The sequence below is a fragment of the Leucopleurus acutus genome (assembly GCF_964270905.1).
Source record: "Leucopleurus acutus genome assembly, chromosome: 7".
Taxonomy (NCBI): Eukaryota; Metazoa; Chordata; class Mammalia; order Artiodactyla; family Delphinidae; genus Leucopleurus; species Leucopleurus acutus.
The window spans coordinates 49,175,665-49,203,573 of record NC_139150.1 but is presented as its reverse complement, the minus strand read 5'-3'; the positions used below and the strand labels follow the sequence as shown (position 1 = coordinate 49,203,573).

Genomic DNA, 27,909 nt, shown 5'->3' with positions numbered 1-27,909 from the left:
AAATACATTGAAAGAGGAAAGATACTTAAAGGACATGTTCTGATTCCTTTTCCGAGATGGAAGTTGTTCCATCAGAAGTAATGGGAAAATAAGGTAGAGAAAGTAAGATAAAGTTGGATGTGTATTGGCGCAGGGAAGGAAGATGTAATCTGAACTTGGCCATGAAGTGTGATATTTAGTGAGAACATGTCATGGGGGACAAAGCGGAGCCTTCAAGAAAACGTTCTCCATTCCTAGTCCGCTTTTCAATTCCCTATGCCATATCTCTTCTTCCTCAACAAGCTTTGAAATACAGTATTCTCCTACATTCCCTGTCTACTTGTAGTCCCTCCCATCAGGCAGCAGGGTGGATTAAGGGACGGAGCATTGAAGGTCTGAGCTCCCTATTTCACAGCGTCCTCTGGACAGTGTATCACACCCTAGGTCTACCAGCATAGCTGCAAAATATTGGACTAAAATCACATAAGGAGAAGCAAATATTTTCAGAAGCAGGACCTACTGTGAACAGTGCTTGAAATCAGCCACATAAGTTGTTATGCTTCTCTCTGTTCTTTATGTAAAATTTTCAAATTTTCAGTAATATAGAAACTACAAGATGAGTTTTGAGCGTCTTCCACCTCATGCAGAAATCCCCCACCACTAGTCAAATGACACTTCCTACCTCCTCCTGCAAGGGATTTTTTTTTCCCCCGCTGAGGCCTCTGCCTTCAGTTCCTGGCTAGTCTCAGAATGGATTTCACCAGGGACACAAGCTCTCCTGTCCATCTGCAGCCAACTGGTGCCCCACAAGCACCGGAGAAGGTGGTGACTGCGCTTATGATGGAAGACAGCTGACTCTGAGCTCTTATTGGACACCTTGATCACCTCAAAGTTCTGAGAATATGTGTATGAGCTTGTACACACATGCACACACACACACACACATGCCTTCTTTCAGTAAAGTCCATCATGAGATTGGTATCCTATAGCAATGAGCCGAGACAAACAATCTCGTTTTGCCTTGAATCGCTGAACAGCTCCTGACAAGTAGCTGAAATACTAATAAAGGACACGTGGTGTTTTGAAGTCTAACTCCCTTCTCCCGCATGTGTTGTACAGATTTTAATAGAAGGTGTGCTAGGACATGGAAACACAGCCAGCATCGCACTCTTTGAAATCAAGATAACAACTGGCTACTGTATCGGTAAGTGGGTTTCCTTTTCATTGCATCTGAACATGCATCTTTTTCTAAAATCTCCTGTTGCCAGGGGAATTGAATCAATCTGAAAAGCAGGGCATTTTATAAATGACACCATGCAGTGCATTTTGAATTTTGCATCACTTGCGTGTTGTATGATGTTTCTCTGTCTTTAGCAGAGGAAGGCTCATTAGAGTTTGCCTCAATTGACTGGGTTGATGAAAGAAAAGTAGATGCGACTGTAACCTGAGTTGCTGCCTTAAGCTCAACATATTCTAATAAACGTGACATCCAGTTTGCTGCATATTCAGCTTTTTGTAGCTTTTGCCAGAAAGCAGGCATCCTGTTACCTCTTTATTACCTCTTTCCTCACTTTCCTCCATTTCTCTCTTACACACCATTGCTCTGTCTTTATACTCACAGTTGTCACTGAGATTCCACTTGAGCAGGGTTGGTAGGTGCCTCTTCTGTGCCAGCTTCTGAGAGGGCATCAAAAGCAGACATACTCTATGTCCTGAGGTCACTCACCTTCCATTCGCCTCCTACTGAAGCTGTTTCTGTATATGACAAATTCTGCTGGAGAAGGACAAGCCGTGCTGCGGAGGTGTCGGGAGGAGGGGAGAAAATTGGACAGGACTGAATCCAGGAGATGCATTTGAGCCGTAGTTTCAAGAAGGAGTAGAATTTAGTCAGGTAGAGGAGCAGGGTAGGAAGGAAAGCACTCTTTCTGGGCAGACCCCATAGTGGGTGGACAGCACCGAGTGTGTCCAGGCAAAGGCGAGAGGCTGGGTAGTGTTTGAGGTGAGAATCAGCACTGTTAAGGGAGTCTGTTAAGGAAGAGTCTGGAGCCCAGCTGTGGAGCTTGGGTTCCGGGATTATGTGGTTGGGAGGCGTTAGAAGTCAGTCATCAAGGGAGGGGCCTGCAGCTGCGTTTTCAGATGATGACTGGCTGCCGCATGGAAAATGAGTTGGAAACAAAGAAAATAGGTCGGAGATAGAAAAACCCTTAGGAAGTGATTGTGACCTTACAGAGGGGACATACGAGGGTCTAAAATTGGGGTTGGCAGTGGAATGGGATAAAGGTGGTAGATCTGAGGGATTTTTCAGCACTGACCGTACTTGGAGGCTGAATGGCTGTGGAAAGGAAAGAGGCAAGAGAGTCAAGGGCAGTTCTGAAAGAAAACCGACCTAGATTGCGACCATTTTCTGAAGATTGTGACCATTTTCTGAGTTAAGACTATCTTCCTTGGAGCTCCTTAGTGGCGGCTGCGGGGATCTTAACACCCTACAGACTTGAGTCGTACATACCTAGTGGAGCGCCACCTGCTGGCTTAGTCAATGCACTGCTGCCCTCAGCCTCTGTTTCATTACTGGCAAAATGGGGATAAAATATTTCCGTCGTAGGATTGTTGTGGGGACTAATAAGATCAGGGATATGAAGGTTATTGTCACAGTGCTTGGCACTCAAAAATTTTAATTGCTTTTCTCCAAATCACTTGATGGCTTCTAGTTTTTTAAAACACAAAAGGAGCGGTGATATTTCTTCTTGTTGAACTGTATGATCGTACTCTCACCTTACCTTTCTTTCTGTGCACTCTTTTTGCTCCCCTTGTTTGTAAAATGAGGTTAATAATAGTACATACCTTGTAGGGTTGTTTTGAGGATTAGATAATTTAATTTGTATAAAGTGCTCAGAATACTGCCTGGCACATTGAGGAATATTTTGCTTTTCCTTTACTCTGCGGCAGCCTTTGGCACCGACTCTTGGGCATGGGTTAGCGGATGCTGTAGTGGAAAAGTTGAAAATGAAAATCTTAAAAATGTTCAGTGCTTGTTAATACAAAAGCACACTGATAACTGTATCAGTCAGGACCCTGGCAGGAAAGTTGAAACAGAACACATTCAACCTGAGTAATTTGAGGAAAACTCACTAAAGGGACTACAAAGGTGTGGGTGGGTGAAGGAAACCAGTCAAAGCTAGTGCAGTAATCCGGGACTAGTCAGAGTGATGACTCATGAGCCATCAATATCTTTAGGTCTGAAGGGGCAAGGGAGAAGGGGTTACCAGAACCTGGAGACAGTAGCTGTACGGTCCCTCAATAGAGAGACACAGCCAACCCATGGCAACCTGGCAGAGAGGGAGCTGGAGGAATAAACACCCCCAACCTTGCTCTCCTCCTACCTTCCATTGGTTGAATCCAATGAGAAGCCAGAAGGCAGGGAAGTCCATACAAGGCCGTACACGTCAGCCTCTGGAGAATGGAGCCCCGTGGAAGAAAGGTGGGTGGGACTGGAGGGGCCAATAAGAGATGACCAGCACAATCACACTTCATATTTTTAATTGATAACTATGGGGGTCAATGAAAGAACTGGCTTGTGAGTTTCTTGTTCCCCGTAAAGGAGTCTGTTGACTGGGAACAATTTATCTGTGCAAACATGTCAGTGCTATTGAAAAGGGGAAAGAGAGTCTCTTTGTCTTCTCTTTTATCTCCGCTCCGGAGCTGCAGAAGGACCCAGTGCCTAAGATATTCCTGTCCCGACTACGCTGACCAGGTTCTTGTTTATAAGCAAAGCAGATGATTTTAGCATCTAGGAAACATGCCCCTCAGCCCTTAGCTTAGCACCTTGTCTACTATCAAGAGAGAAGGGGATGGGGGAATGGGCTACCAGAAAGGTGGTGGATAAACTTTCTGGAGCTAAAAGCATAGCTCTAAATAGTGCTTTGACACAGAGTTGGCTGATTGACCAAGCACTAACCATGTGTCTGGCACTGTGCTGGCAGCTGTCCACACTTACCACAGCCCTGTGCAGGGGGAGTGCCCCCCTATTTCTCCTAGGAACAAATAGAGGCTAGGAGAGGTCACACAGCAAGCCACATGGCAAGTAGGCAGAAGGGCCACAATCCAAAGAAGCAATGATGAATTATAATCTCTGTTCATTACAGGATCTCTCTTCTTGACCGACATTGTCCAGGGGTCCTGGTACGAAGATCCCTGTGGTCAAAGGGAGTGAGAAACATATCTGAGTATCTAATAGCAAACTGCAGTAAGCCTGGGTGTACCCAGGCATAACTACATCTACATGAAGTCTGTTTTTATTTCTCTCTTGCCAGAATGTGACTTTGAAGAAAATCATCTCTGTGGCTTTGTGAACCGCTGGAACCCCAACGTGAACTGGTTCGTTGGAGGAGGAAATATGCGGAACTCCCACTCCATTCTTCCGCAGGACCACACCTTCAGGAGTGAACTGGGTGAGCTGGGGACAAATGGAGTCCTTGTTCCAGGATAACTGTTTCTGCCATCTCTCTCTACATTGACCTGACTGTGGCTTGTCGACAGAGAAGGAGACAGAGAGAGGAGCGTGAGTAGGGACCGAGAGACCTGGTGGAAGAGAAGAGTAAGCCGTGAGAGAGAGGCAAAGTGCAGACACGAACTCTGTAACTAAGGAGAAGCCCACCCAGATAACAGCTTTTCTTCCCCTGTGACCTGGTCTGGCTATTTTCTTTTTCTTTTTTTTTTAACATCTTTATTGGAGTGTAATTGCTTTATAATGGTGTGTTAGTTTCTGCTTTACAACAAAATTAATCAGTTATATATATACATATGTTCCCATATCTCTTCCCTCTTGCATCGCCCTCCCTCCCTCCCACCCTCCCTATCCCACCCCTCCAGGCGGTCACAAAGCACCAAGGTCTTGCTATTTTCACATTTCCATATTATGCTTGACTTTCTTCTGTTTGCTGTTCAACATTTCTTATTTCTAAAGACAAGGCTGGAATAATCCTAGGTTACTTTTCACTAAAAATACATGGAGTGATGGGAATAAGTTTTTAAGAACTTCCCTGGTGGCAGGGAGGGGAGCCAATAGTACTGATGGTCAGTCCTGAATGCGGTGAGCAATAGGGACCCCTAGTGGCCAAGCGGGCTGGTTCTCTGCAGGGAAAATAGAGAGGAGAGGTCATCAGTGAGCAGTGGGCTGGAGGAGAAAGTCCCCACAGAGACAGGGCAAGGGCTTGCGTCCTTGTGAGTTATGGCAGCTCTCACCGGGACCTTGGTAGGCTTCATAAAAGCCTAGGTCTCCCTGCAGTTGCAAAACATTCCAGTCATCAACTGTAAGTTCTTGTTGACCAACGAGAAGATTCTGGTGACTGGCTTTCCATCAAGGACAGAATAGGAATGTTGGTTCTGCTGCAAAGGGTAACATTTTCCCTTTCATTCCTTTGCCATGCAGATATTGAGGTGATCTGCTCAGTCACAATAAATTGCTGATGATGACAGTGTGTCCCCTTCAGCTGCCTGAAGACATGGCAACTTTTTATGGTTCTTTACTTCATTCCTCATTCACTGTAGTTTCTCTTCATGTGAATATTTTTAACCACGTCTCCAACTTTTTTTAAGTGTCCATCCTATGGCTTATCTTGGCTTTGGACAGTCTTCATTCTGTCCTTATTGTTATCTTTGCTCCTGTTCTGTCTCCTTTATATCCAGAGTCTCAGATTCAGTTTCCCAAAGGGGCCAGGCAGATGGTATAAAGAGAGTGACATATAGGCTGGGTGAGGACGGTGGCAAACTAGAGAGCATGGACCACGTACAAAGAGTACTCAACTTCAATTAGTTGCCACCATGCGAGAATGCAAGCCCAGGGAACCAGGTCTTTCAGTTTTGCAAGATAATCAGCAAGGCATGGGTTTTATGTGAAATTTCCCAAATTTTTTTTTTGTTGTTGTTGTTGTTGTTTTTAATTTATTTATTTATTTTTGGCTGTGTTGGGTCTTCGTTCCTGTGCGAGGGCTTTCTCCAGTTGCGGCGAGCGGGGGCTACTCTTCATCGCGGTGCGCGACCTCTCACTGTCAGTGGCCTCTCGTTGCGGAGCACAAGCTCCAGATGCGCGGGCTCAGTAGTTGTGGCTCACGGGCCTAGTTGCTCCGTGGCATGTGGGATCTTCCCAGATCAGGGCTCGAACCCATGTCCTCTGCATTGGCAGGCAGCTTCTCAACCACTGCGCCACCAGGGAAGCCCCCAAATTTTTAACTTGGTGAATATTCTCTTAAAAAACACCACAAGGCCAACCAAACACATCTTCAGGTCAGACCCAGTTAGCCAACTTCTACTTTGCAACCTTTTTTGTAAGTTCCTTTTCTTTTTTAACATGCCCAGGCTTCTTAGAACAACATATTTATAAGTAACCGTATATAAGAAAGGTTGGAGTCTCCTGTCTCCTGTGGTTTACCTGTTTAAGACAAAGCCAACTTTTTTTTTTTGCGGTACTCGGGCCTCTCACCGTTGCGGCCCCTCCCGCTGCGAAGCACAGGCTCCAGCGCAGGCTCAGCAGCCATGGCTCACGGGCCCAGCCGCTCCACGGCATGTGGGATCTTCCCGGACTGGGGCACGAACCCGTGTCCCCTGCATCAGCAGGCGGACTCTCAACCACTGCGCCACCAGGGAAGTTCTGGATCTAGCATTTTCATTCATTCAACACTGTATTAGGTATGATTGGAAAAATGACAATTAAAATGACAGGTCCTCTATGACCCCTGCCTGGTTTCAAGGAACATATATTTGAGAAAGAGGAAAAGATTTCTACCACAAATGGATGTAAGATAAAGTAGTATGTGTCGAGTGCTTCCAAAAAAAAAAAGAAAGGTGCTTGGTATTCAGCGACAAGAGGGATCACTTATTGTTTGGATGTTCTAGAAGACATGATGCGAGAAGTCAAGTGTATTTGAAGGATGGGCAGAGACAAGAGAGGCAGGAGCCATGATGCCTCTGGCAAGTGGTAGCAGCTGAGAAAGAGAGATGAGTGAGAAAACAGTATGGGGGCAGTTCTAAAAGGCTTTGAATGCCAGGAAAGAGATTTTAACTTTATTCCATTGATGATGGGAGGCCATTGGAGGTCTTTGAGAAGAGAGAGTTGCAATCACAGCAGTGTGTTAGTTTGATTAACCAGATGGTGATTATCTCAGTAGATACAGGACTGAAAGGTAGAACAAGAGAACGAAAAATGCCCCAGAAACCATTTCTTTAGATACATCTATGGTCACTTACATAAGGAATTGAAATTAGAAAAAGACCAAAAATGTATTCACTTCCTTCTTTTAAAAGTAAGGTTTAGCACTTTTGGAGATGATAAAAGATTTGGGTTTCCGTATGTATATCCATATTTTGGTCCTAAAGACACACAGCCCATCACTACTTGTGGCCATTGTAGGAACCACACATCTAATGAGTGTTATGTGTAGAGTGAATGATAAGCTGTTATGACAGATTAATCCATGAATCTGAATGAGTATTTTAAATGACAGTTGGGTTAACTCAAAACAATAAAATGTTACTACCTCTTGAAACCTTTGTTTAAATGAATAAAACAACTAACAATGTCTTGGGGTTTCAAAAAGAAATGCCAGATGACATTTTCTTAATTTATGGAAGCTGGCTGATTTTGAGATTGTTTTTCTGCCATATTTAAAAATTCTAGTGCAAGGAATAGAGAGAATCTTGAAAGACTAATGCATTAAAATTGCAATAATCCTTGGTGTCATTATCACAGATGTACAAGCTTCAGTGTTAGATAACTGTTCCCAAATTACTTAAAAATTAGTTCCAAAGTCAGATCCTCTGGGTAACCAATATCATGACCTAATAATTACTTGTTCAGTGCATCATTTTTCATTCTCAATGATGGCAAGGACCAGGTGGCTTGGAGAACATGTATTTCTTGGGAGAGACAGCAGACCTGTGGACTAGTGTCAAATCATCCACTTGACTATGTTACCTGAGTATCATCTATTCTTTGAAGAATGCATCACCACTAGTTCTTCCTCACTCTCATTTGTGAGCACAGAACATTCGGACCATATTTGCATCAACAAGAGATAGAGGAGGACTAGGCTAGAGGTCAGAAGGCTTGTGCTCCAGACCCAGTTAGTTATCAGAGCCCTCTATTACTTTGGGTGATCAGTGGACATTTGGTCCTGTCTAGAACGTCCAGTAAGACATTTGGCCCATGCCATAAGGTCCTTGAAATTTGGTCCTCTCCAAAACATCCATAAGCATATTTGGTCCATGCCAAATGGTTTTGGACAGGACCAAATATCAAGGACCTTTGGCATCTACCAAATGTCATATGGACCAGATATCTTATGGATATCTTATGGACTTGAGGATATGGGGAAGGGGAAGGATAAGCTGTGAAAAAGCGAGAGAGTGGCATGGACATATATACACTACCAAACGTAAAATAGATAGTGGGAAGTAACCGCACAGCACAGGGAGATCAGCTCGGTGCTTTGTGAACACCTAGAGGGGTGGGATAGGGAGGGTGGGAGGGAGGGAGATGCAAGAGGGAAGAGATATGGGAACATATGTATATGTATAGCTGATTCACTTTGTTATAAAGCAGAAACTAACACACCATTGTAAAGCAATTATACTCTAATAAAGATGTTAAAAGGAAAATTACTGAAAATATGGAAGACTGACAATGACTGAGAAACAATATTATTAGACTATGTAACAAAAATAGACAATAAATAATGCCAAACTAATCATTTAAAAAAAAGCAATCTATAGATTCAATGCAATCCCTATCAAACTGCCAATGGCATTCTTCACGGACTTAGAACAAAAAATTTTACAATTCATATGGAAACACAAAAGACCCTGAATAGCCAAAGCAATCTTGAAAAAGAAAAATGGAGTTGGAGGAATCAGGCGCCCTGACTTCAAACTATACCACAAAGCTACAGTAATCAAGACAGTATGGTGCTGCCCCAAAAACAGAAATATAGATCAGTGGTACAAGATAGAATGCCCAGAGATAAACCCACGCACTATGGGCACCTAATGTATGACAAAGGAGGCGAGAACATACAATGGAGAAAAGACAGCCTCTTCAATAAGTGGTGCTGGGAAAACTGGACAGCTACATGTAAAAGAATGAAATTAGAACACCACCTATCATACACAAAAATAAACTCCAAATGGGTTAAAGACTTAAATGTAAGACCATACACTATAAAACTCTTATAGGAGGAAAACATAAACCATAACAAGATCTTTGACATAAACCACAGCAAGATCCTTTTTGACCCACCTCCTAGAGTAATGGAAGTAAAAACAAAAATAAACAAATGGGACCTAATGAAACTTAAAAGCTTTTGCACAGCAAAGGAAACCATAAACAAGACAACTCTCAGAATGGGAGAAAATATTTGCAAATGAAACAACAGACAAAGGATTAATCTCCAAAATATACAAACAGCTCATGGGGCTCAATATCAAAAAAACAAACAATCCAGTTAAAAAATGGGCGGAAGACCTAAATAGACATTTCACCAAGGAAGACATACAGATGGCCAAGAGGCATATGAAAGATGCTCAATGTCACTAATTATTAGAGAAATATATATTTCTCTAATATATATTTATATATATATATATATAAATATATATATATATATATATATATAAATGTAACTAATTATTAGAGAAACGCAAATCAAAACTACAATGAGGTATCACCTCACACCAGTCAGAATGGTCATTATCAAAAAATCTAGAAACAATAAATGCTGGAAAGGGTGTGGTGAAAAGGGAACCCTCCTGCACTGTTGGTGGGAATGTAAATTGATACAACCAGTATGGAAAACAGTACGGAAGTTCCTTAAAAAACTAAAAATAGAACTACCATACGACCCAGCAATCCCACTACTGGGCATATACCCTGAGAAAACCATAATTCAAAAAGAGACATGTACCACAATGTTCATTGCAGCTCTATTTACAATAGCCAGGATGTGGAACCAACCTAAGTGTCCATCAACAGATGAATGGATAAAGAAGATGTGGCACATATATACAATGGAATATTACTCAGCCATAAAAAGAAATGAAATTGAGTTATCTGTAGTGAGGTGGATGGACCTAGAGTCTGTCATACAGAGTGAAGTAAGTCAGAAAGAGAAAAACAAATACCGTATGCTAGCGCATGTATATGGAATCTAAAAAAAAAAAAAAATGGTACTGATGAACCTAGTTGCAGGGCAGGAATAAAGAGGTAGACATAGAAAATGGACTTGAGGACATGGGGTGGGAGGGCGAAGCTGGGGCAAAGTAAGAGTAGCATTGACATATATATACTACCAAATGGAAAATAGTTGGCTGGTGGGAAGCAGCAACATAGCATAGGGAGATCGGCTCGGTGCTTTGTGATGACCCAGGGGGTGGGATAGGGAGAATGGGAGGGGGGCTCAAGAGGGAGGAGATATGTGGACATATGTATGCATGTGGCTGATTCACTTTGTTGTGCAACAGAAACTAACACAGTATTGTGAGGCAATTATACTCCAATAGAGATCTATTTAAAAAAAAACAAGAGTGCTTTGGGTCCCTCTTGAGTACATATAAATACATTGCATTTGACATTAGAAAAAAAGAAAAAGGGAGACTAAAGGGACTAAGGAATGGGAAAAAGAGGACCTGGCCTTTCTAATATCTCGACCAGGAGATTTTCTAATATCTATATCAAGAGATAGGCATGATGACATGGTCATCCCTGAGGAGCACAGAGACTTGGTAGTAGGGTGTATTACCCCTGCTGTAGGCACTCGCCTCTCTCCTCTCCCCTCCCTCTCTCCATCCCATCTCCTCCTCTTCATCTTTTCTATCTTTTCTCTTCTTCCTTGGCTATTCTAAAACACCTGACAAAGGCAGACAGCTTTGCCCTCTAGCATTGTTTAGTCCCCTGACATCAATACCAAGGCCTAAAGAAGTCGTTGATCCTGAGCCTGAAGGGAAGGAATCCAGGAAGACTTTTATCTCCCTTCCAGCAAAGCATCTGATTATAGTCATCCTAGTCAGAGCCTGAACATCAGAATGACACTTCTTCATTGATCACTCATTCATTCATTCATTCAACAAACACATAATAAGCACTCTTTATAGGTCAGGTATTCTTGCATATCCTGGTGATACAAAAACTGTCACTGACCTCAAAGAGATCACAGGAACCAATTCTTCCAAAGTGCTATTCCCTAGAATACCAGTACTTGAGTATAAAAGTCTTTATATGAGAGAAGAAGGGCTATATATGTGATCAAATAAACTGTGGAAACCCAGAGCTAAAGAAAGCTAAACAGATTTATTTCAGGACTTCTCAGTGCCTTTAATATAGTTCTGTGTTAATGTATATTATGGCATTTCTCAAAATGTTCAAATACTGAAATGCTATGTAAACATGCATAGTGATGTATGATCAATAGAGGTATGAAATAAATGATATGGGATCATAGAGAAGTGAAAGACCACCTTGGTTTTGGGGTTCAGGGAAGGCTTTCTACAGGAAATCATATCAGAACTGGAATTTGGCCTGATGGATAAGGAGAAGATAAGTTTAGCATATGCAGAGGTGTACAGGCATGAGAGTGAATGGTTTCTTTGATGTCTAGGGAGTATTTGAGAATGCCAGTATGGAAGATGATGGCAGAGTAGGCCCTAGATCCTAGGTTATGTTTCTGCTTATGATCATCAGGAATCTTGAATACTTACTTTCCACTCACTTCTTCCAGCTCTTCTCTGCTATTTCACTTCGACTTCTCTTCAACTTTTGGAGTGAGGTTTTGCCCAATCAGTAGCCAAAGAGCCTTCTCATTCCCACCCAATACACACACACACACACACACACACACACACACACACACACACACACACACACACATTCATACTCCTCACACGTAGACTCCTATGTTAAGACTTCCCTGCTGCATAGGACAGGGCTAAAAAAGATGGGTTCTAAAAATTCTAAAATGTTTTACTTGAAAAGCTCTGTGCTCATATGACTCAAAGGTTTGACCAAGATCACTCTTGGGGAAAAAAAAAAAAAAAAACCTCCAATGCTCTAAACAAGAGAGAGGTTGCCTTCTTATTACATTTACCTTCTACCAGGTATATTGATTTTCCCTGAGCTCCATCAATTTTGGTGGCAAAGGAAAGATTAAATGGTTCAGATGTCTGCCCGCAGCAGCAGATTTGCCTCTATATAAACTCATCTCCTGTTCATTCGTTTCCTGGAAGCAGCTTATGCTTTTGCTTTCAGATGAAAACTGGAGAAACAAACAGCAGGGGTGAGGGCAGCTGTGTGCCTGCTCAGAAACTTCAGAGCTGCCGAGCTGCCGAAGGAAGTCTTCCCCGGAGGCTCTGGCTTCTGTGTTATAGAAAAGGGAACAGTGAATGTAATATCTGAAAAATATTATGTGGATATAAGTTTTCCTTCATTTGGCTGTGTGTTTTTAACAGCCCCAAACAGTGAGTCAGATTTTTCAAATGAGCACCATGTCTCCAAATTCCTGTCTTATGGTGGAAATGACTACCGCAGTAAGATTGTGGTGGAATACTGAAGGGGATGGGATATTATGTTGCTTTTTCTTACTCAGTTTGGATTCATCACATATGGATTTTTTTTCCTTTTTTAATATTTTATGAAGTGAAACAAAATCCTTCAGGGGGTAACCTACTGACAGCTCAGATCATTACTGTCTCCTACCTGCCTTAGCAAAAAGAAGATAATTGCTGGAAAGATAATGAGGGAAATCTGTTTCTTTGCTGAGATTTTAGAAATCAGGTCTGCATATGGTGCCACCGTAGAAGGAGCTGAACAAAGTTTCAAAATGTAAAATAAGGTCAGAACTGTTTTATTCCATCAAAGACCGTGAGATGGATGGATCGTCTTTCCATAACTCATGACATTCTTTTCCCATTTCAGTTTGGATTGAGTTCAAGCATCATCTTAACAGCACCTGTTCATTCTCTCTCTGCATTGATCCATTTGGTTCATTGCATAAGCACCCAGTAGGGGAGCAGCTTTATTAATTTTCTTACCATCGCCTTTGTGCAAGCTCTGCTGGATCTCCTTTCTCTGTCCTTGGGTGACTTTACCATGGCTTTCCAGGCACTTTCAAGTATTAACAAATAGCTTCATTTTTAAGGATTAAGTTCAGTCAAGTCAAAACTCCATTTTCTCATCCAGTTCAAATTTTCCCCCAGACCAGACCACAGAGCAGCATCAGAGAAGGGATTGGGCTTTATTTCTTCATACTTCTTCCCTTTGCTCTTTTCTTCCTCTTTCCCCACTCACATGGCTGCTTCTAGTTCCTCCAGGGTTGGGAAAGGTGGGATGTGGGTGGAACAGAAATGGAAGGGAAGGTGACAAAAGGTTGTATGTGACCAGTGCTGTTTAATCTGGGGTCGATGCCCTTCACACTGCAGGTGACCAGATGCTGGCCATTTCTCTCACAGCCAATGACAAAAATGATGCACTCTCTGACTGGCCATCTATGAATCCCCCTTAGTGCCTGTCACTAGGTACACCACACCAGCCCCTTTCTTTTTTACCATCACCAGCCCCTTTCTGTTGGGGTTAACACCCTGCATGCAGTCTCTTTGAGAAGAGTTTAAGGCGCTCTAGCCCAGCTACCTTCTGAGTTGCCCACTTAGGCTTAGGGAAAACTCAAATCTTTGCCCCATCAACCTCTGGAAGTACAGCTCCCTGGCAACAAAAATCCTTTCTCTCCATTCTGCTCTCACAGGCCCCTACAACCTCTAGCTGCATGCAGCCAAGAGTTAGGCCCCAGCCTCTGTACCCCACAAACTCCAGTTACCACTGATCAAATTCTCCCATTAACTCTGCCACCCTCCTCTCAAGGCCCAAGGCAGTCACAGAACCCAGGAACTTGCAAGCATGGGTGGGGATGAAATTAGATGGTAGTTTCCCTCCCCCATCCTCTCTACAAGTGGTTCCCTGAAGCCCCCTCCCTTGGATCAAGGTAAGAAAGGGGAAGCAATCTCCTCCCGTTCCCTTGGGGGGTCAAAAAGAAACACATGGCAGGTCAGCTCTGTGACAATTCTCTTCAAAGAAACTCTGTCTCCAGTCTCTCTGATCCCTCCTTGGCCTTCTCATATATACAGGCTGGCAGGGTTGGTGGAGAGATGGGCTACTCTGATAGAGCTGGCTTAGATTCCAGGTCTGCCACAAGGTAGCACATCCAACAGGGATGGTCTAGCACCACTCTGTAGAAAGTAGAGGGACTTGTCCCCCATCATTCTTGGCACTGAGGTCTTAGCAGAAACTAGGAGAAGTTCCATTCAATCTGACTCTACTATAGAGTCAGACTCTATTATAGTAAAACTTACCCAAACCCTTAGAACTAAAGGTTCAGCAGATGACTCTCAGATCCATAGACTGGAGAGCGGGCATGATAACTTGCTGTCTTTGGGTACTGTCTCCTCACGACGGCAGCAGACCAGCTGGCTTACGTTCCTTCAAGTTTTCTCCCTTACCTGGGAGACAGCTTGTCCAGACAACCACGACACAGATGCAGACGTTGCAACTGGAGCACAAATGTGGCCAATGGGACCAAATCATAGATGAGTCAGAGGACGCCATTGGCATCGCAGCCAAGGCAATCTCTGTGGAATGCTGGTTAGCCAGACTGTTTGAAAATAAAAGTTCAGGAGCTGCCCTCAAAATTCTTTTCCTAAGTCAAGGGAAAATGGCTGACTACCAGTGGGCCACTGGTTCCACAACAAAAGTTGAGCTAGTACAGAGGACTGCTGCAAGAAAGTCCACTTCAGAAGCAAACGTACATGTGCCGTTATCGCAGGCATTATGCCAGAGGGGCCTGAGCTTTGGCTGGCATCACCGAGAGTTTTGATCTTTCAACAGGATCCCCAGTGATTTGGTTGATTATAGAATCCTTTCCACCTAAGATCTATCTATACCTAGTTTCATCTACTCAGACTTAAAGAATCTGATAAAAGTTGCTTCTTCTAGAGTTTCTACCAGCTCTAGAACCCTGGATCAGATAGCAGGGTTGTCCTCATTGAGCTGGGCAGGAAAATTCTCATAATATCAGACACTAGACATAATTTCCCGAGGACTCCAGGCTACCTTTTTCCTTCCCCTTGGAAGTGTACACAAAACAGTGCCTGCACACACACCCCCAACCACTGGCTCCTCTTCCTCAGAGCAGATTGTACCCGATGCCACACACTCAGCCTAGGCTGGTGGTCATTTCTCTGGCCCAGCCCCCTGGGGTAGACACCTGGTGATTTCTGAATCATCTCCACCCTTTCAACTGAGATGATAAACTTCTGATGAGCTACCTTTTGTCTCCCAGTGAAAAACAGTCTTAGTAAATAATACCCAACTTGGCAACAAAGGAATGATGGAGAGGAAAGGGAGGGGCAACAGAATGTGGTCTAGTCTAGTGGTTCCATATGAGACTTGGTGTCAGCAGTCCTGGTCTGATTCCCAGCAGGCTCTCTGACTCACTCTGAGCAGGTCACATTGTGTTTGCTGTTTTTTTGCATCAGGAATGGGATTGTGGCTCACTTGGCCTAGAGTCTTGTGCATGGGCACAAGGCACTTAACTGCAAATTCAGGGGTTAAACTATTGTCCACCCAGGAGGTGAGTAAGTAGCCTTTAAAGAACGCTGTCAGATATCTGTGAACTGTGAGGAAGATACATTCATAATGGGTTAGATTGTGAGACATTGCCCCTAAACACAGTTATCGTGCACTCCGGAAGTAGAATGAATAATTTCTAGTGGATTTGTGAGGTCTCCTAGATTTACTGAGAGTCTCGTGGAGCCTTTGGAGGTGCCTGTCACCCCAGGTAGACTGATTTCCTGCTTCATGACTGTGGCAGTTTGGGTCCTCCGAGAAGCAGTCACTAAGCTGGGATTAGGTGGAAAGAGACTTATTGGGGGAAATGGCTGGGAAGCATAAGTGGGGAGAGAGCTGGAGCAGCTGGGGGCCAGGACCATGTGTCCATTAGGCATAGAAGTCCCAGTGCCTAGGAGACCTGACATTTTTAGGAATCCATGAGCATGTTTTAATTTGATTTATTTTAAAATCAGAGGGAAAAAATGAATGTCATAATAACAAATATTATAATAGGTCCGGCCTAGATCATATTCATCTTTATATGAATGCAGTTATAAAATAAAATTTTTATATATTTTGTGGAGAAAAGGGTCCAGCACAGCAAAAGTGCCTAGGGCTCCAACAAAAGTCCTAACGCGGCCTGGGTGGGGAGAGCCTTCAGCACAGGATGGAAGGCTAACACCTGTGAAAGAGGGGGGCCAGGCCGATGGGGAGTTGCTGAAGAGCCCCTGTCAGGCAGAATGGCCTTGCCCTGGTACCCCTGCTCTGCTTGGTCATCAGCTGAGGACACCCGATATGGCATGGCCTTGGCACACATTGCTGTTGTGGATCCAAAGGTGAAGCAGCTGGACACTGAATGGAGAGTATGTCAGGAGCCTGCCAGCATGGCCCTGCAATGAGGTACCAAGGAAACAAAGTATGACAGCTCCTCTACCCTTTCTCCCTGGCTGGATATCTTGGAAAGAGATTGTTTCACCGGTTAGACAAATTACAAAGGGCATAAAAACCTCCTCTCTGCCTTTGACACTCACATGTGTTCTCAGTGAGCAAAGGCGTGTTACAGGGCTAGCTGGTCACACCCATTCTGCATTAGTCGGAGCTACCTGGCCACCAGCAGTGCTTTAGAGGACACCCGAGCTTAGGAGGGGGGCTCATGGCCCTGCTTCCTTATCAGAGGTTCTTGGATTCTGCTCAGTCTGACATTCTGATTCTTCCTTTAAAATCCCTCCCCAGGGGTGGCCAATTGGGAGCCCATCAGCTGTTTCCAGTCTTGCAGATATGTTTATTTGGAACACACAAAATTTAAAAAATTATGGTGGGAAGTGTTATGGGTTGCATTATATTTCCTCAAAATTCATATGTTGAAGTCCTAACCCACAGAAATTCAGAATGTGACCTATTTGGAAATGTGGTCATTACAGATGTAATTGGTTAAGATGAGGTCATACTAAAGTAGGGTGGGCCCCAAGTCCAATATGACTGGTGTCTTTATAAAAAGGGGAAATTTGGACACAGAGAGATACATGCACAGAAAGGAGAATACCATGTGAACATGAAGGCAGAGATCAATCCGTCAGTGTCAACAAGTGCCAATGCCAAAGACGCTAGGAGAGAGAGAGGCATAGAATAGGGTCTCCCTCACAGTCATCAGAGGGAACTAATTTTTCTCGTACATTGACCTTGGACTTCTAGCCTCCTGAAGTGTGTAACAACAAGTCTCTTTACTTTCAGCCACTCATTTGTGGTGCTGTTATGGTAACCCTAGCAAACTAATAGAGGTATCATTTTTAAATGAATGGATTTGCCAGAAAAATCTGGATTTTGAGTTTCAATGTGAAAAGCTTGCAGCACCTGGCTGGATGTCAGGGCATCAGCTAGAAGTAGAGGGATGGGCTCTCAGGGAAGAGCACAGGTCCATGCACGGGGCTGGCGCCCCTTACCACCAGCTGGTTGTTGCAGCCCGAGAATATGGACCCAGCACTATCAGATTTTCTGATTTTTTCAGAGAAGCCTAATTTCTGCTTCTCGTTGCTGGTAAAATGTGATGTCCAATGTTGGCAGCTAATCCATCACTCTGTTTTCTCCCTGACCCACTCCACTTCAATCATATACTTGATCTGGCTGGCTGCTCTGATCATCTGAGTTTGTGATTTCTGTTTATTCACAGTTGCATGGCTTGGCAAGATGATCAGACAATTCTGTTTAAGCAAGGGAGATTTTTCAGAGGGATTGAACAATTTGCTACCAGGAGAAAATGAGTTTTAATTTATTCACCTTTCCCCTCTGCCATGTTGCAGTGAGGATCCTTCTGAGACCCTGTATGTGTTTTGAATCACCATTTGTTGAGGACCTACCACATACTAGGCAGTGTGCTAGATGCAAAGTAAGTCTCCAGTGTGTGAATGCATGTATTCTTCCTAATATCCTTACTGCTATTTTGCTGAAGATAAAAGGAATGATTATAAACCTGTCACCAGGTAATAAAAGCAAAGACATTAAGCTGTAATTGTTCTGAGCTTGTAAATAGAAAGGCCGTTCTATCAAAGCTTCATTGCTATTACTCCTCTGTCACTGCAGCTCAAATAAATTTAGACAAAATTGCTGGTAATAATAGTACCATACTGGGGAAAGCATGGTACTAAAAACATTAATGGCATTGCTTTACTTCATTATAATCATGTTAGGCAATTACAATGTGCCAGGCACATGCTAACCACTTCACATACGTAATCTCATTTAATACTCAGATCAACCATATGAGAGAAGTATTTGATTCTTATTCTAGAGATCACAAATTGAAGCCCAGAGATATTGAGTGACTTACTCAAAGTCCCAGGGATGCTAAGATATAGAGCAGGATTCAAAGTCAGTTCTTTTAATGTCCAATCCAAGCTCTCCCCATTCTGCCTCACAGTTTCTCTCTTTCACCAAAATGCCTCTAATGCAGTCAGCCTTTGGGTCCGGAGCCCACCAAAGCCTTGCCACGGGTGGGGTCCCAAGTTCAACTTCCCCAATCCTAACCCTGTCAACAGTGTTGACTGACCTACATATTCTATTAAAGAGGTACAAATTGTCATCTAGTTTGAATTCATATCAGTTTCACTCAAAGAACACACAGCGACATTTTGTGTACATGGGAAAGATGTACAGGAGGGTCACTGCGATTTTAAGAACAGATGGTATGTTTGGTATGCTCTTAGAAACCGTACAACTCAAAGAAGGCTTGTTGGAGGGGGACTTCTGGGGTAATGTCCTGCTTTTTTTTTTCACAGCTGTGTTCAGCTTGTAAAAATTCAAACACTTTACAGATGACACATCGACGTTTCTATATGTATGTTTTACTTCAATCAAAATTAAGGGGAAGAAAAAGAATGGTGCTTATCTAGTATTAAGCAGAGCACAGTGAACTCCACTATTTATCTCCAAGCTGCAACATTCATCAACCCGTGGCCAAACTTCTTTCCTCAATAACTCATTCGCTTCCTCTCCTCCACTCCCACTGGATTATTTTGAAGTAAATCCCAGATCATGTAGTTGTGTCTGAGACTCCGCCCGCCTGTCTTAGGCTGTTTTCTCTGTGTGATTTCAGGCCACTACATGTATGTGGACTCGGTTTACATCACGCATTACCAGGAGGTGGCACAGCTCATCTCCCCAGTGACCACGGCCCCCATGTCTGGCTGCTTGTTGTTTTATTACCAACTCCAGCAGGGGAATGACAGCATCTTCTCCGTGTATACGAGGGATGCGGCTGGCCTGTACGAGGAGATCTGGAAAATGGGCAGTCCAGGGAATGCTGACTGGAACCTCGCTGAGGTGGAGTTCGGCGCCCCGTACCCCATGGAGGTAGGTGTGCCAGGTGTGCCCTGGCCTGGCCGCTCTACAGGGATGCCACCCACACCCAGGCGTGGAATTTGAGAGATACTACAGTCTCACACTCATCCTTTCTTTTCCGCTGTGTCTGTCTTAATCTTCCTTTTCCCTTCCTTGGCCTTCTCCACTTTTCTCCCTCTTTATTCCCTCTACCTTCATCCCTTATCACTTCATTTTCTAGAGAGAGTATTCTCTAATAAGGACAACTATGGGAAAGCCAGTCAACCCACTAGATTTCTTGGGCACACGCTCCTTCTGAGCCTTGCACTGTGGTCACGTGAGTTCAGAAGAGGAGATCAGTGAAACGCCTTCTACGTGAAACTCCCCCTTGAACTTCCATTCCTGACAGCAACTGAAGGTTTCCCTTACTTGAGGGAATACTCTCTCTAAATTAAAAAAAAAAAAAAAAGACTTCTTTTCTCCTTTACAGTATAAATAATGTCATAAAAGTCAGAAATAAACTTACGATTGTGGCCCTAATTTGAAACAAGCCTTGGGGGCCTATAAAGTTTTTTAACTTTTTATGGTTTAAAACTCTTTATAGCTACATGAGTGGTAAATGTCCAGTGCAGAAGAATTAGAAAATTTAGAGAGGCAAATCAAACGAAAACACCCTATGCCAGCCCTGCAAAGATAAGAGCTACTAACATTTTGGTGTTTATCCGTGCAGACCCGCAGACCTGTTTTCAAAGCACATATATTAATACATATCTATGTATGTGTCTGTTGGATGGTCCAGTACTGATGACCATCCAACAAACTCGATAAAATTATCCCCATATTACAGATGAAATAGGAGGAGATGGAGAGTGCAAGAAGTCTGACGTTTTGTTCTGGGTCACACTGCTGGTGCGTGCCAGGGCACTCAGAAAAGTTCCTGCGTTAAATCCGACCTAAATTTGAAGCAAGAGGGTCAGCTCTGTCTGGGCACCCCTAGGACCTCTAGAGTCAGTGGGTGCAACATTGTGGTTGCAGATCTGGAGCTCTAAGCAGAGTCTTAGTTCCCACAGGTTTTAACATCTCCTGCTTTCGCTTTGCACTTTTGCAATATCTTCCCTAGTTCCGTTTAGAGTGCAAAAGAAGCAGATTACCCTCTGGATGCTTTTCAGTGGTACCATCTGCTCACCTGATGTGGAGCTTCAGTGAGTGTTGGGCTTGAGTCTCAGTTTCTGATGTGTCCTGTCCAGTGCCTGCCACTCCCCTTCCCATCCTTCTCCTTCCCCCAGACAGCCCCGGAGAGGGGCCTGTGGCAGTATGTGTGCTATTTCCTATCCCAAAGTCTAACCAGGGCTTGATTGGCTCTTGCAGCCCAGTGGAAAATTTTCTGTGAGTTTGGGTTACAAGGAGGAAAAGAAATACACATACTGCTTCAGAAAATTTTCCTTCTATTAAAGTCAAATGAGTCACACGCACAGTGAAGGCGTCGTCTTCGCAAATTCCTTTCATCCAACCGTAAACTCCCGGGGCAACGTTTAGATGAGTGAGACTTTGCTGAATTTTCTTTTTAATCAATGCTTGAAAAGTTACAGTGTCTGTTTACTGCTTAAGTTCACTACTAAACTTCAATACCTATCCTTCTGGGTCACACGTGTGTGATTTTGCCCTAGCACTCGGGACTCATTACGCCGGGATTATTTGCTCTTGGTAATTGCGGGGGGAAAGAAATTTATCCTGTGGAAATCAGAGAATTTAAGGTCCCCATATTCTCAAGTGAATTTTTAAAAGGAAAACAAACATTTGAGACCCTCATTCTGAACAAGAGAGAACATAATGGCACAGAGGCTGTGATTTGCCAATTATGATCGGAAATATTCTTATTCTCCCTTACTGTTCAGTAAGATCACATTCTGCCGTTGGCTTTATCAGCTGGCACCTTGAAAACGAGATGTCACAGACCTGTGTTGAGTCTGTAAACTTAATTAGCCCCTCCTCATTCGTCCACATCTGTTTCCTTGGTTCTCAGCCCTTCCTGTATTGCCAGAGACAAGCTTCCAGGGCCCCTCTTAGATTTTGCAGAGGCCAGGTGTCTAAGGACCATAGTCATTAAGCCGAAAGGGACCGTCTTGTCCGAACTCTTTTTTCAAAAATTAAGAAATTGAGACCTAGAGTGGAGAAGGGACAAGCTGGAGTTACTTAGTGGCAAACTAGCCTCAAACATGAATGTGAGTTCAGGAGGGGGTGTCACCCAGGAGGAAAAGGCATGGATTTAGCTCAGAGCTCGTTATGCACCTGACTCCATGCTAGGATCTGTATATACAGCATCTCATTTAATGACATCTACAGTCCTACAAGGTAGGTATTATAATGCCTATTTTATAACTAAGAAAAGCGAGGTCCCAAGAAGGTTAGCTATGTCCCCAAGGTCACCTAGTTGGTAAGTGACAGAAATGGGATTTGAACTCTGGTCTATCTGCTGTCAAGACACCATTCTATTTAGAAGAGGTTGAAGACTAGACGCCTATGGGTCAAATCTAGCCTATGATGATTTGCCTAGCTGCTGTAGTGGTATATGTTTGTTTCTTTGTTTTTGTTTTGCATGTTTGTTTTCGTTTTTGAATTAACTGCTAACATTGAAAAGTCCAAAGATTTCAAATAAAAATCTGGAGATCCAGGTCCTCTTGACAGTTTGGTAAATCCAGGCATGTTAGTCCTAAATTCCCACACGTCAGCAATTGACGAAGCTGGGTACCAGTTGCCCCCTTTAGATGAGACTTGCTCCCCATTTCACACCCTTTCCTGCTGCATCAGACCAAACCCATGTCACACATTTACCTGCCTGGCCCGGGTAGGCACTTGAGTTTCCACCCCTGCTCAACACTGTATCTTCTCATGTTATCAATTCAGCAGAGTGGACTGCACACTGGGGTAGTTTTCCCAACACAGGTGAGCGCTGGGCTCACCACACCTGATCCCCATGGTCACAAGCAGAAAGTCGTCCACTGACCTCAAAGTTATAGTTGGTGGCAGAGAAGAGAGTATAACTAAAGGGAGCTGAACTCATTAACAACCCCGTGTTCTCTTTAACCATTTGAGCATGCCAGGATATGCTGAAATCCTAATATCCGTACATAGGATTTCTGGGCCTGATTCTGACTTAGGCATCAGGAAATCATCTCTGCATCTTTGTCCAGATGGACATGGAATTTTAAGTACTTGTTTTTTTGGGTTTTTTTGTTTTTGGTACGCGGGCCTCTCACTGTTGTGGCCTCTCCCATTGCGGAGCGCAGGCTCCAGATGCACAGGCTCAGCGGCCATGGCTCATGGGCCCAGCCGCTCCGCAGCATGTGGGATCTTCCCGGACTGGAGCATGAACCCGTGTCCCCTGCATTGGCAGGCGGACTCTCAACCACTGCGCCACCAGGGAAGCCCTTGACATGGAATTTTATGTATGAAAAAAGGAAAGGACCTTGGAGGGGCCTAGGTCTCTGTGAAGGGCAGCAGCAAAATTAGCCTGCCTTCTGCAAGCAGGCTGTTGTTTCTTTAATTGAAGTTCGTAATGCAAATTGTCAATTCTGTAGTTCTATCAGAAAGTGATATAGGTACTTTGACACTCAAGGGGCAGGATGGGGCGGGGGGCGGAGTCCACCAATAAAATGCAACTTAGGGCTTAGTATTCACTCTCCCCAAAAGAAAACTGTGGGTTAAGGAGGGAGCTGCCCAAATGCCTATACACCTGGCTGGATTGACACACCATCTTAAATCATAGTTACAAGCACTTAAGCCTAAAAGAACATATAAACATGTAGCAATATTGTCATTCTCCTCTGCAGGTTATTTTTGAAGTTGCCTTCAATGGTCCCAAAGGAGGATATGTTGCCCTGGATGATATTTCTTTCTCTCCTGTTCCCTGCCAGAATCAGACAGGTAAACATTCTCTTTTCCTTCTTCCTCACATCTGGAATTTTCCTTTCTCAACAGATGCCTGTGGTCAAGACTTGCTTTAATTCCTTCTAATTTCCCTACCTTTTCCTCTTATCCTTACAAATTATTTAACCGAATAGTCATTTTTCTGGCATATTACTCTTTTTTTCTCTCACAGAGTGAATCTAATTTTTCTGATACCAGAGGTCACTTGTCATGGGTTAAGAAGCTTCTATCTTCTCTACCTACTAAGAAATTAAAATTAAATAATGCTAACTCACTCCCACTCCATCTTTCTCTTTAAAGGGTATCTTGGGTCCATAGACAGGTGGCTGAGTAGGTGGAAAAAACTCTCAAAATCTACTGAGTAGAATTATAAAAACTTATAAAAGACTAATTTTATGAATCTAATTTTTAAATGTCCTCCTGTTTAAAGATGTTAGTATTTGGTATACATTTCTATGATGGCTTTTGGCCTCAGAATATATACTCAATTTAATCTCTCTAAGTGAACCCTCACATTATTTTATCATGGCCAATTTTGTTTCCATAAACTTGGTGTTTGGGAAAAAGAGGAAATTTTTACTTTCTGGGAAATTAGGGAAACAAATTGATTCAAAGTGAATTAGAAAACAAATGTTTTAGAATAAGAAGGGTGACACTATATTAACGATAACCCAGATACATGCAGTCGACCTCAACTTTTAGTGAATTTGTTTCCTTAAGAGGCCCCAGGGAGACACTGTGGTCATCCGACTTATCAAGGAGCCCTCATTCTGGGTTTTGGAGTGTGGGAAGTAAATTTTTGAACTTGGCCTTGGTAGTCCAACTTTCACTTAAGGTAGAGTTAGTCTCTAATATGGTTTCAAATATATATTCTATAGGCAAGGGAACTGAGAAAGAATGTTTTCTACTCAAGCTAAACTGTTATCTTCAAATTACAGAGAAACTTGCTAATTAGCTAAAACCAAATATTATTTTTGACTAATTTTTTTTAAAAACTAGTGAAACAGGTAGAACCAGACTGGATTTACATACTTATATTTTTTCATTAAAATGCTTTAATCCAGCTGTAATCAAAAATTAAAAGAGTCTCTAAATTTGACAGAACACAGAAAGCAAAATTGTTTTACTTCTCTAAATCTGATTACTCCCTAATTCCATCAGTTAATATTTCAGTGATGTTAATAGTAGTTTTACAACATCTTTGTGATTACTTTCAGAAAGTCCGTCTTCTCAGTCACTGGGCACTTACACTGAACTTTTTTCTATATTTCCAAGTTATACATATGGGAGAAGAGGTATTTATTCAGCATCTCTACTGGGTAGCAGGTGGGGTGAAGCGGCAGCTGGAAGGTGATAGAATCTACTAGGCCACCTTAGAAGGAATGTTTAGAAACGTTCTCCCCTTTAAAAATATATAGAATATATGTGAGCTCTTTCCCACTGACTGGTGAAAAGAAAAGAAAGATTCCAGCAAAATAAGGACCGCTTATTAAGAGAGTTGGTGACCCTTCAGTCTGTAAAATCCAGCCCAGACCCTCCCTCCGTAAGGACCACCGGGGATCCACATTCTTATATAAAGTTAACCAAGGTCCTGTATTGGTCTTCAGAACTTCCCAACATACCAACTTTGCTTTAAAATGGTTTAATTACATGATCAAAGTGTTATGCTTGAGAGCCAGCCTTTTGGACTCACATCCCTACTCTGCCATTTACAAGCTGTGTAACCTTTGTTAATTAACCTCTCTGAGACTCTGTTTTCACCTTTATGGGACAGGGATGGAAGAATCTGTTTCATAGAGGTGTCGGGGTGAATGATGAGTTAATAGTGTCTGTGACAGCCTTAGCAGAGTATGGCACACAGAAAATGCTTAGCCATTAGACCTAATATTTACTTAATTTTCAAAATATTCCCATCCGTTCCCCTAGAGAACAGGGGGTCAGATTGAAACCAAAGAGAACCAGCAAAGGGCACTGCTTTGATGAATGTGTAAGCTGGAGCCTGCTTTATGCCCTTCATTAAGCAGCTGTGGGCCAGATTCTGAGTCTTAGAAGCTGAACCCTCTGGTTTTCATACTTCCTCTTGCATTTCACAAATAGTTTATGGCCTTCTGTTTCGAAACAGGTGCCAACATTTTTTTCTTTATCTTGGTTAGCTTCAGACTTGTTGTCTCTGCTTTTCCCAGATGGATCTGGTGGTTTCTTCCCTCATCTCCCTAGTAAGCTGAGACAGGAATTATTTCAACATATGAAGCATCTTGTTCCCACCATCTGGTTGCTCTTAGAGTTAATCCAGTTTCCCAGACCTGAGACCTATCTCAGAGTAGCAGGTATTAAGCACCAGTGGCTTGCTACCGCACCAACACCCCCGCCCCAAATAGTCCCCCAGGATGCTTCCAGAGGACAGTGAGACCTTACCCCATCCCCCCAACTTGAGTTACCACACTTCCCTTTCCAAGCCTCTTCCACCCACAAACTCCCCATCTACCGCCACATTTAGCCTAGAATCTAGATCATAGGGATAAGCTCTCCTCTTAGTCTGTAAGTCCTTGAATGCCTAACGGCTGATTCCATTCACTTCTAGCAATCCTGCCTTAATGCCCAACTCCCAAACTGAGCGCTCCAGGCTGTGCCACATGCAGACCTAACTTCCTCTCTGGGCTTGGGTTCGCCCCACACCCAGGCCAGGGTCTGGGAGGATCCTGACACTCATGGATATACATCTGAAAGGATGTCTACCTGGGCCTAAGTCCCAATATTGACCATTCATCAACAACACACTGCCCAGACCTCTTGTCTAATTGGAAACCTGGCTCCAGTTGTTGTGTAGGTTACAGCCGAAGGTGTGACAGTCTTCCTTAGCTCAGAGGCCCTCAAAGATCTCCACAACCTGATCAGTGGCCCAGTCTGCTCCATCATGATTCCTCAGTCTGGTGGTAGTTCCCACTCACTCTCTTCCCTCGCCAGCCTTGAGCTGTCCCAACTTGCTTTTGGACTGGCTTGTGCTAAAATAAGAACTACAGTGCAAGTTTAGCAGCCTAAAGAGCACCACGCCCAAAGTCTCTCTAGCACTACAGGGGCTGATAAGCCTCTTAGATCTCGAGGACTGATACTGAGTCCATCTCCATGAACTCTATGAAGCAGAGGAAAAGATGAGAAATACTCCTAACCATTCTTCTCAAACGCAACACCCTCTACCTGAGTAGTATACCTTCAGAGCCTCCTGATTCTAAAAAGTTCAAATGTCAGAAATCAAGTAATTAACTAAATCGTACATTAGGATGCTCAGAGAGACTTTATTTCTTTTTTTGGATGGGGCGGGGATGATCAGCTGATGCTCAGGGACTTCCAGTTGCCTCTGATTCCTCCCTATGCTTCAAATATGTCATTAACACTCCCCAAATACAATTGTGATTGCCACTTGACTCATGCTTCTGAAACAAGCCTGAAGCAAAGGCTCTTCATTCACCCCAGATCTTTGGGGAGCTCATTTTAGGTCACACATAGGCCCTCTGGCCTCATCTTCAGTACTTAGATACCATCTCACGCTAGAAGAAGCAGTCTGGGTGAAAAAGATTTAGGCTTTGAGTTATGCTTTTGAGGTTTTCTTTTTATCAGACCTTCTTAGGACCCCAGAAAAATCCATTGCTCAGACTAAGTGTTTAGCAAAATAATATAATTGCATCCTCAGAAAAATCTTCTCTGTGTGACTCAGCTTGTCACTATGGAGACAACAGAGGCTTGCTTACTTTCAAGTTTTAATACCACCTCTCACCCCCTCCCACACACCTAGGAAATGGGTTATGGTTCTCTTGTGGATGCCCAGGTGTATATTCCTTAGGATGTATTCCTGATGAATAATTTCACTGACCTTCTGTTCTCTTTATGCATGGCTTTTGGGAGTGCCACACCATTTTCTGAGCTGGATGGCCAGCTGTAGATCTGAATTCCCATCTGCTTTTTCATTACCAGGTGGCAGAGGGGTGACCAAGACTGGAGACCATAGTGGGGTTTCCCATGGGCTCAGATCTCCACGGGGGGATGTCAAAGGATCCTTGTTTGTATGACGTTATATTCATTTTCAAATGAATACCTTCATGACTTTATCTTCGCAGCTTAAAGAGTTACCATGATGCTGACAGAGTCAGACAGAGCAGTGTGTGGGTTAACCCACCAGTCTCAGAGCACTGAGAATTCTCTTCCTTTCCTATCTGGCTCATCAGGGTCCTCTCCTTGTACACTTGCTATAGGAGCATTTTCTTTCTGTTCTCTCTTTGTAACGTGGTGCTAGTCACTTTTCTTTTTAATTTAGCATTTTAAAACTCTTCAGTATCATTTTAAACTCAGACAAAATTTGCAAGAATATGTTAAAAAACTCCCGTATACTCTCTACCCAGACCTACAAACGTTTAACATTTTGCCACGTTTGTTTTATTAACCATTTAAGAGTAGGTTGCAGGGCTTCCCTGGTGGCGCAGTGGTTGAGAGTCTGCCTGCCGATCCCGGGGATGTGGGTTCGTGCCCCTGTCCGGGAAGATCCCACATGCCGCGGAGCG

At 43.4% G+C, this 27,909-nt stretch overlaps 1 protein-coding gene across 1 annotated transcript in view; it reads left to right on the top strand.

Moving 5' to 3' along the window:
• MAMDC2 (MAM domain containing 2) overlaps positions 1-27,909 on the top strand; it is a gene marked incomplete at its 5' end in the record, with an annotated part of 166,334 nt that overhangs the window by 78,679 nt on the left and 59,746 nt on the right. The window contains 4 exons of the mRNA XM_082843703.1: positions 1,099-1,183; positions 4,290-4,427; positions 19,206-19,462; positions 23,260-23,353. Of these exons, the coding sequence (XP_082699829.1) occupies positions 1,099-1,183; positions 4,290-4,427; positions 19,206-19,462; positions 23,260-23,353 (574 nt within the window). The remainder of the gene's footprint in view (positions 1-1,098; positions 1,184-4,289; positions 4,428-19,205; positions 19,463-23,259; positions 23,354-27,909) is intronic.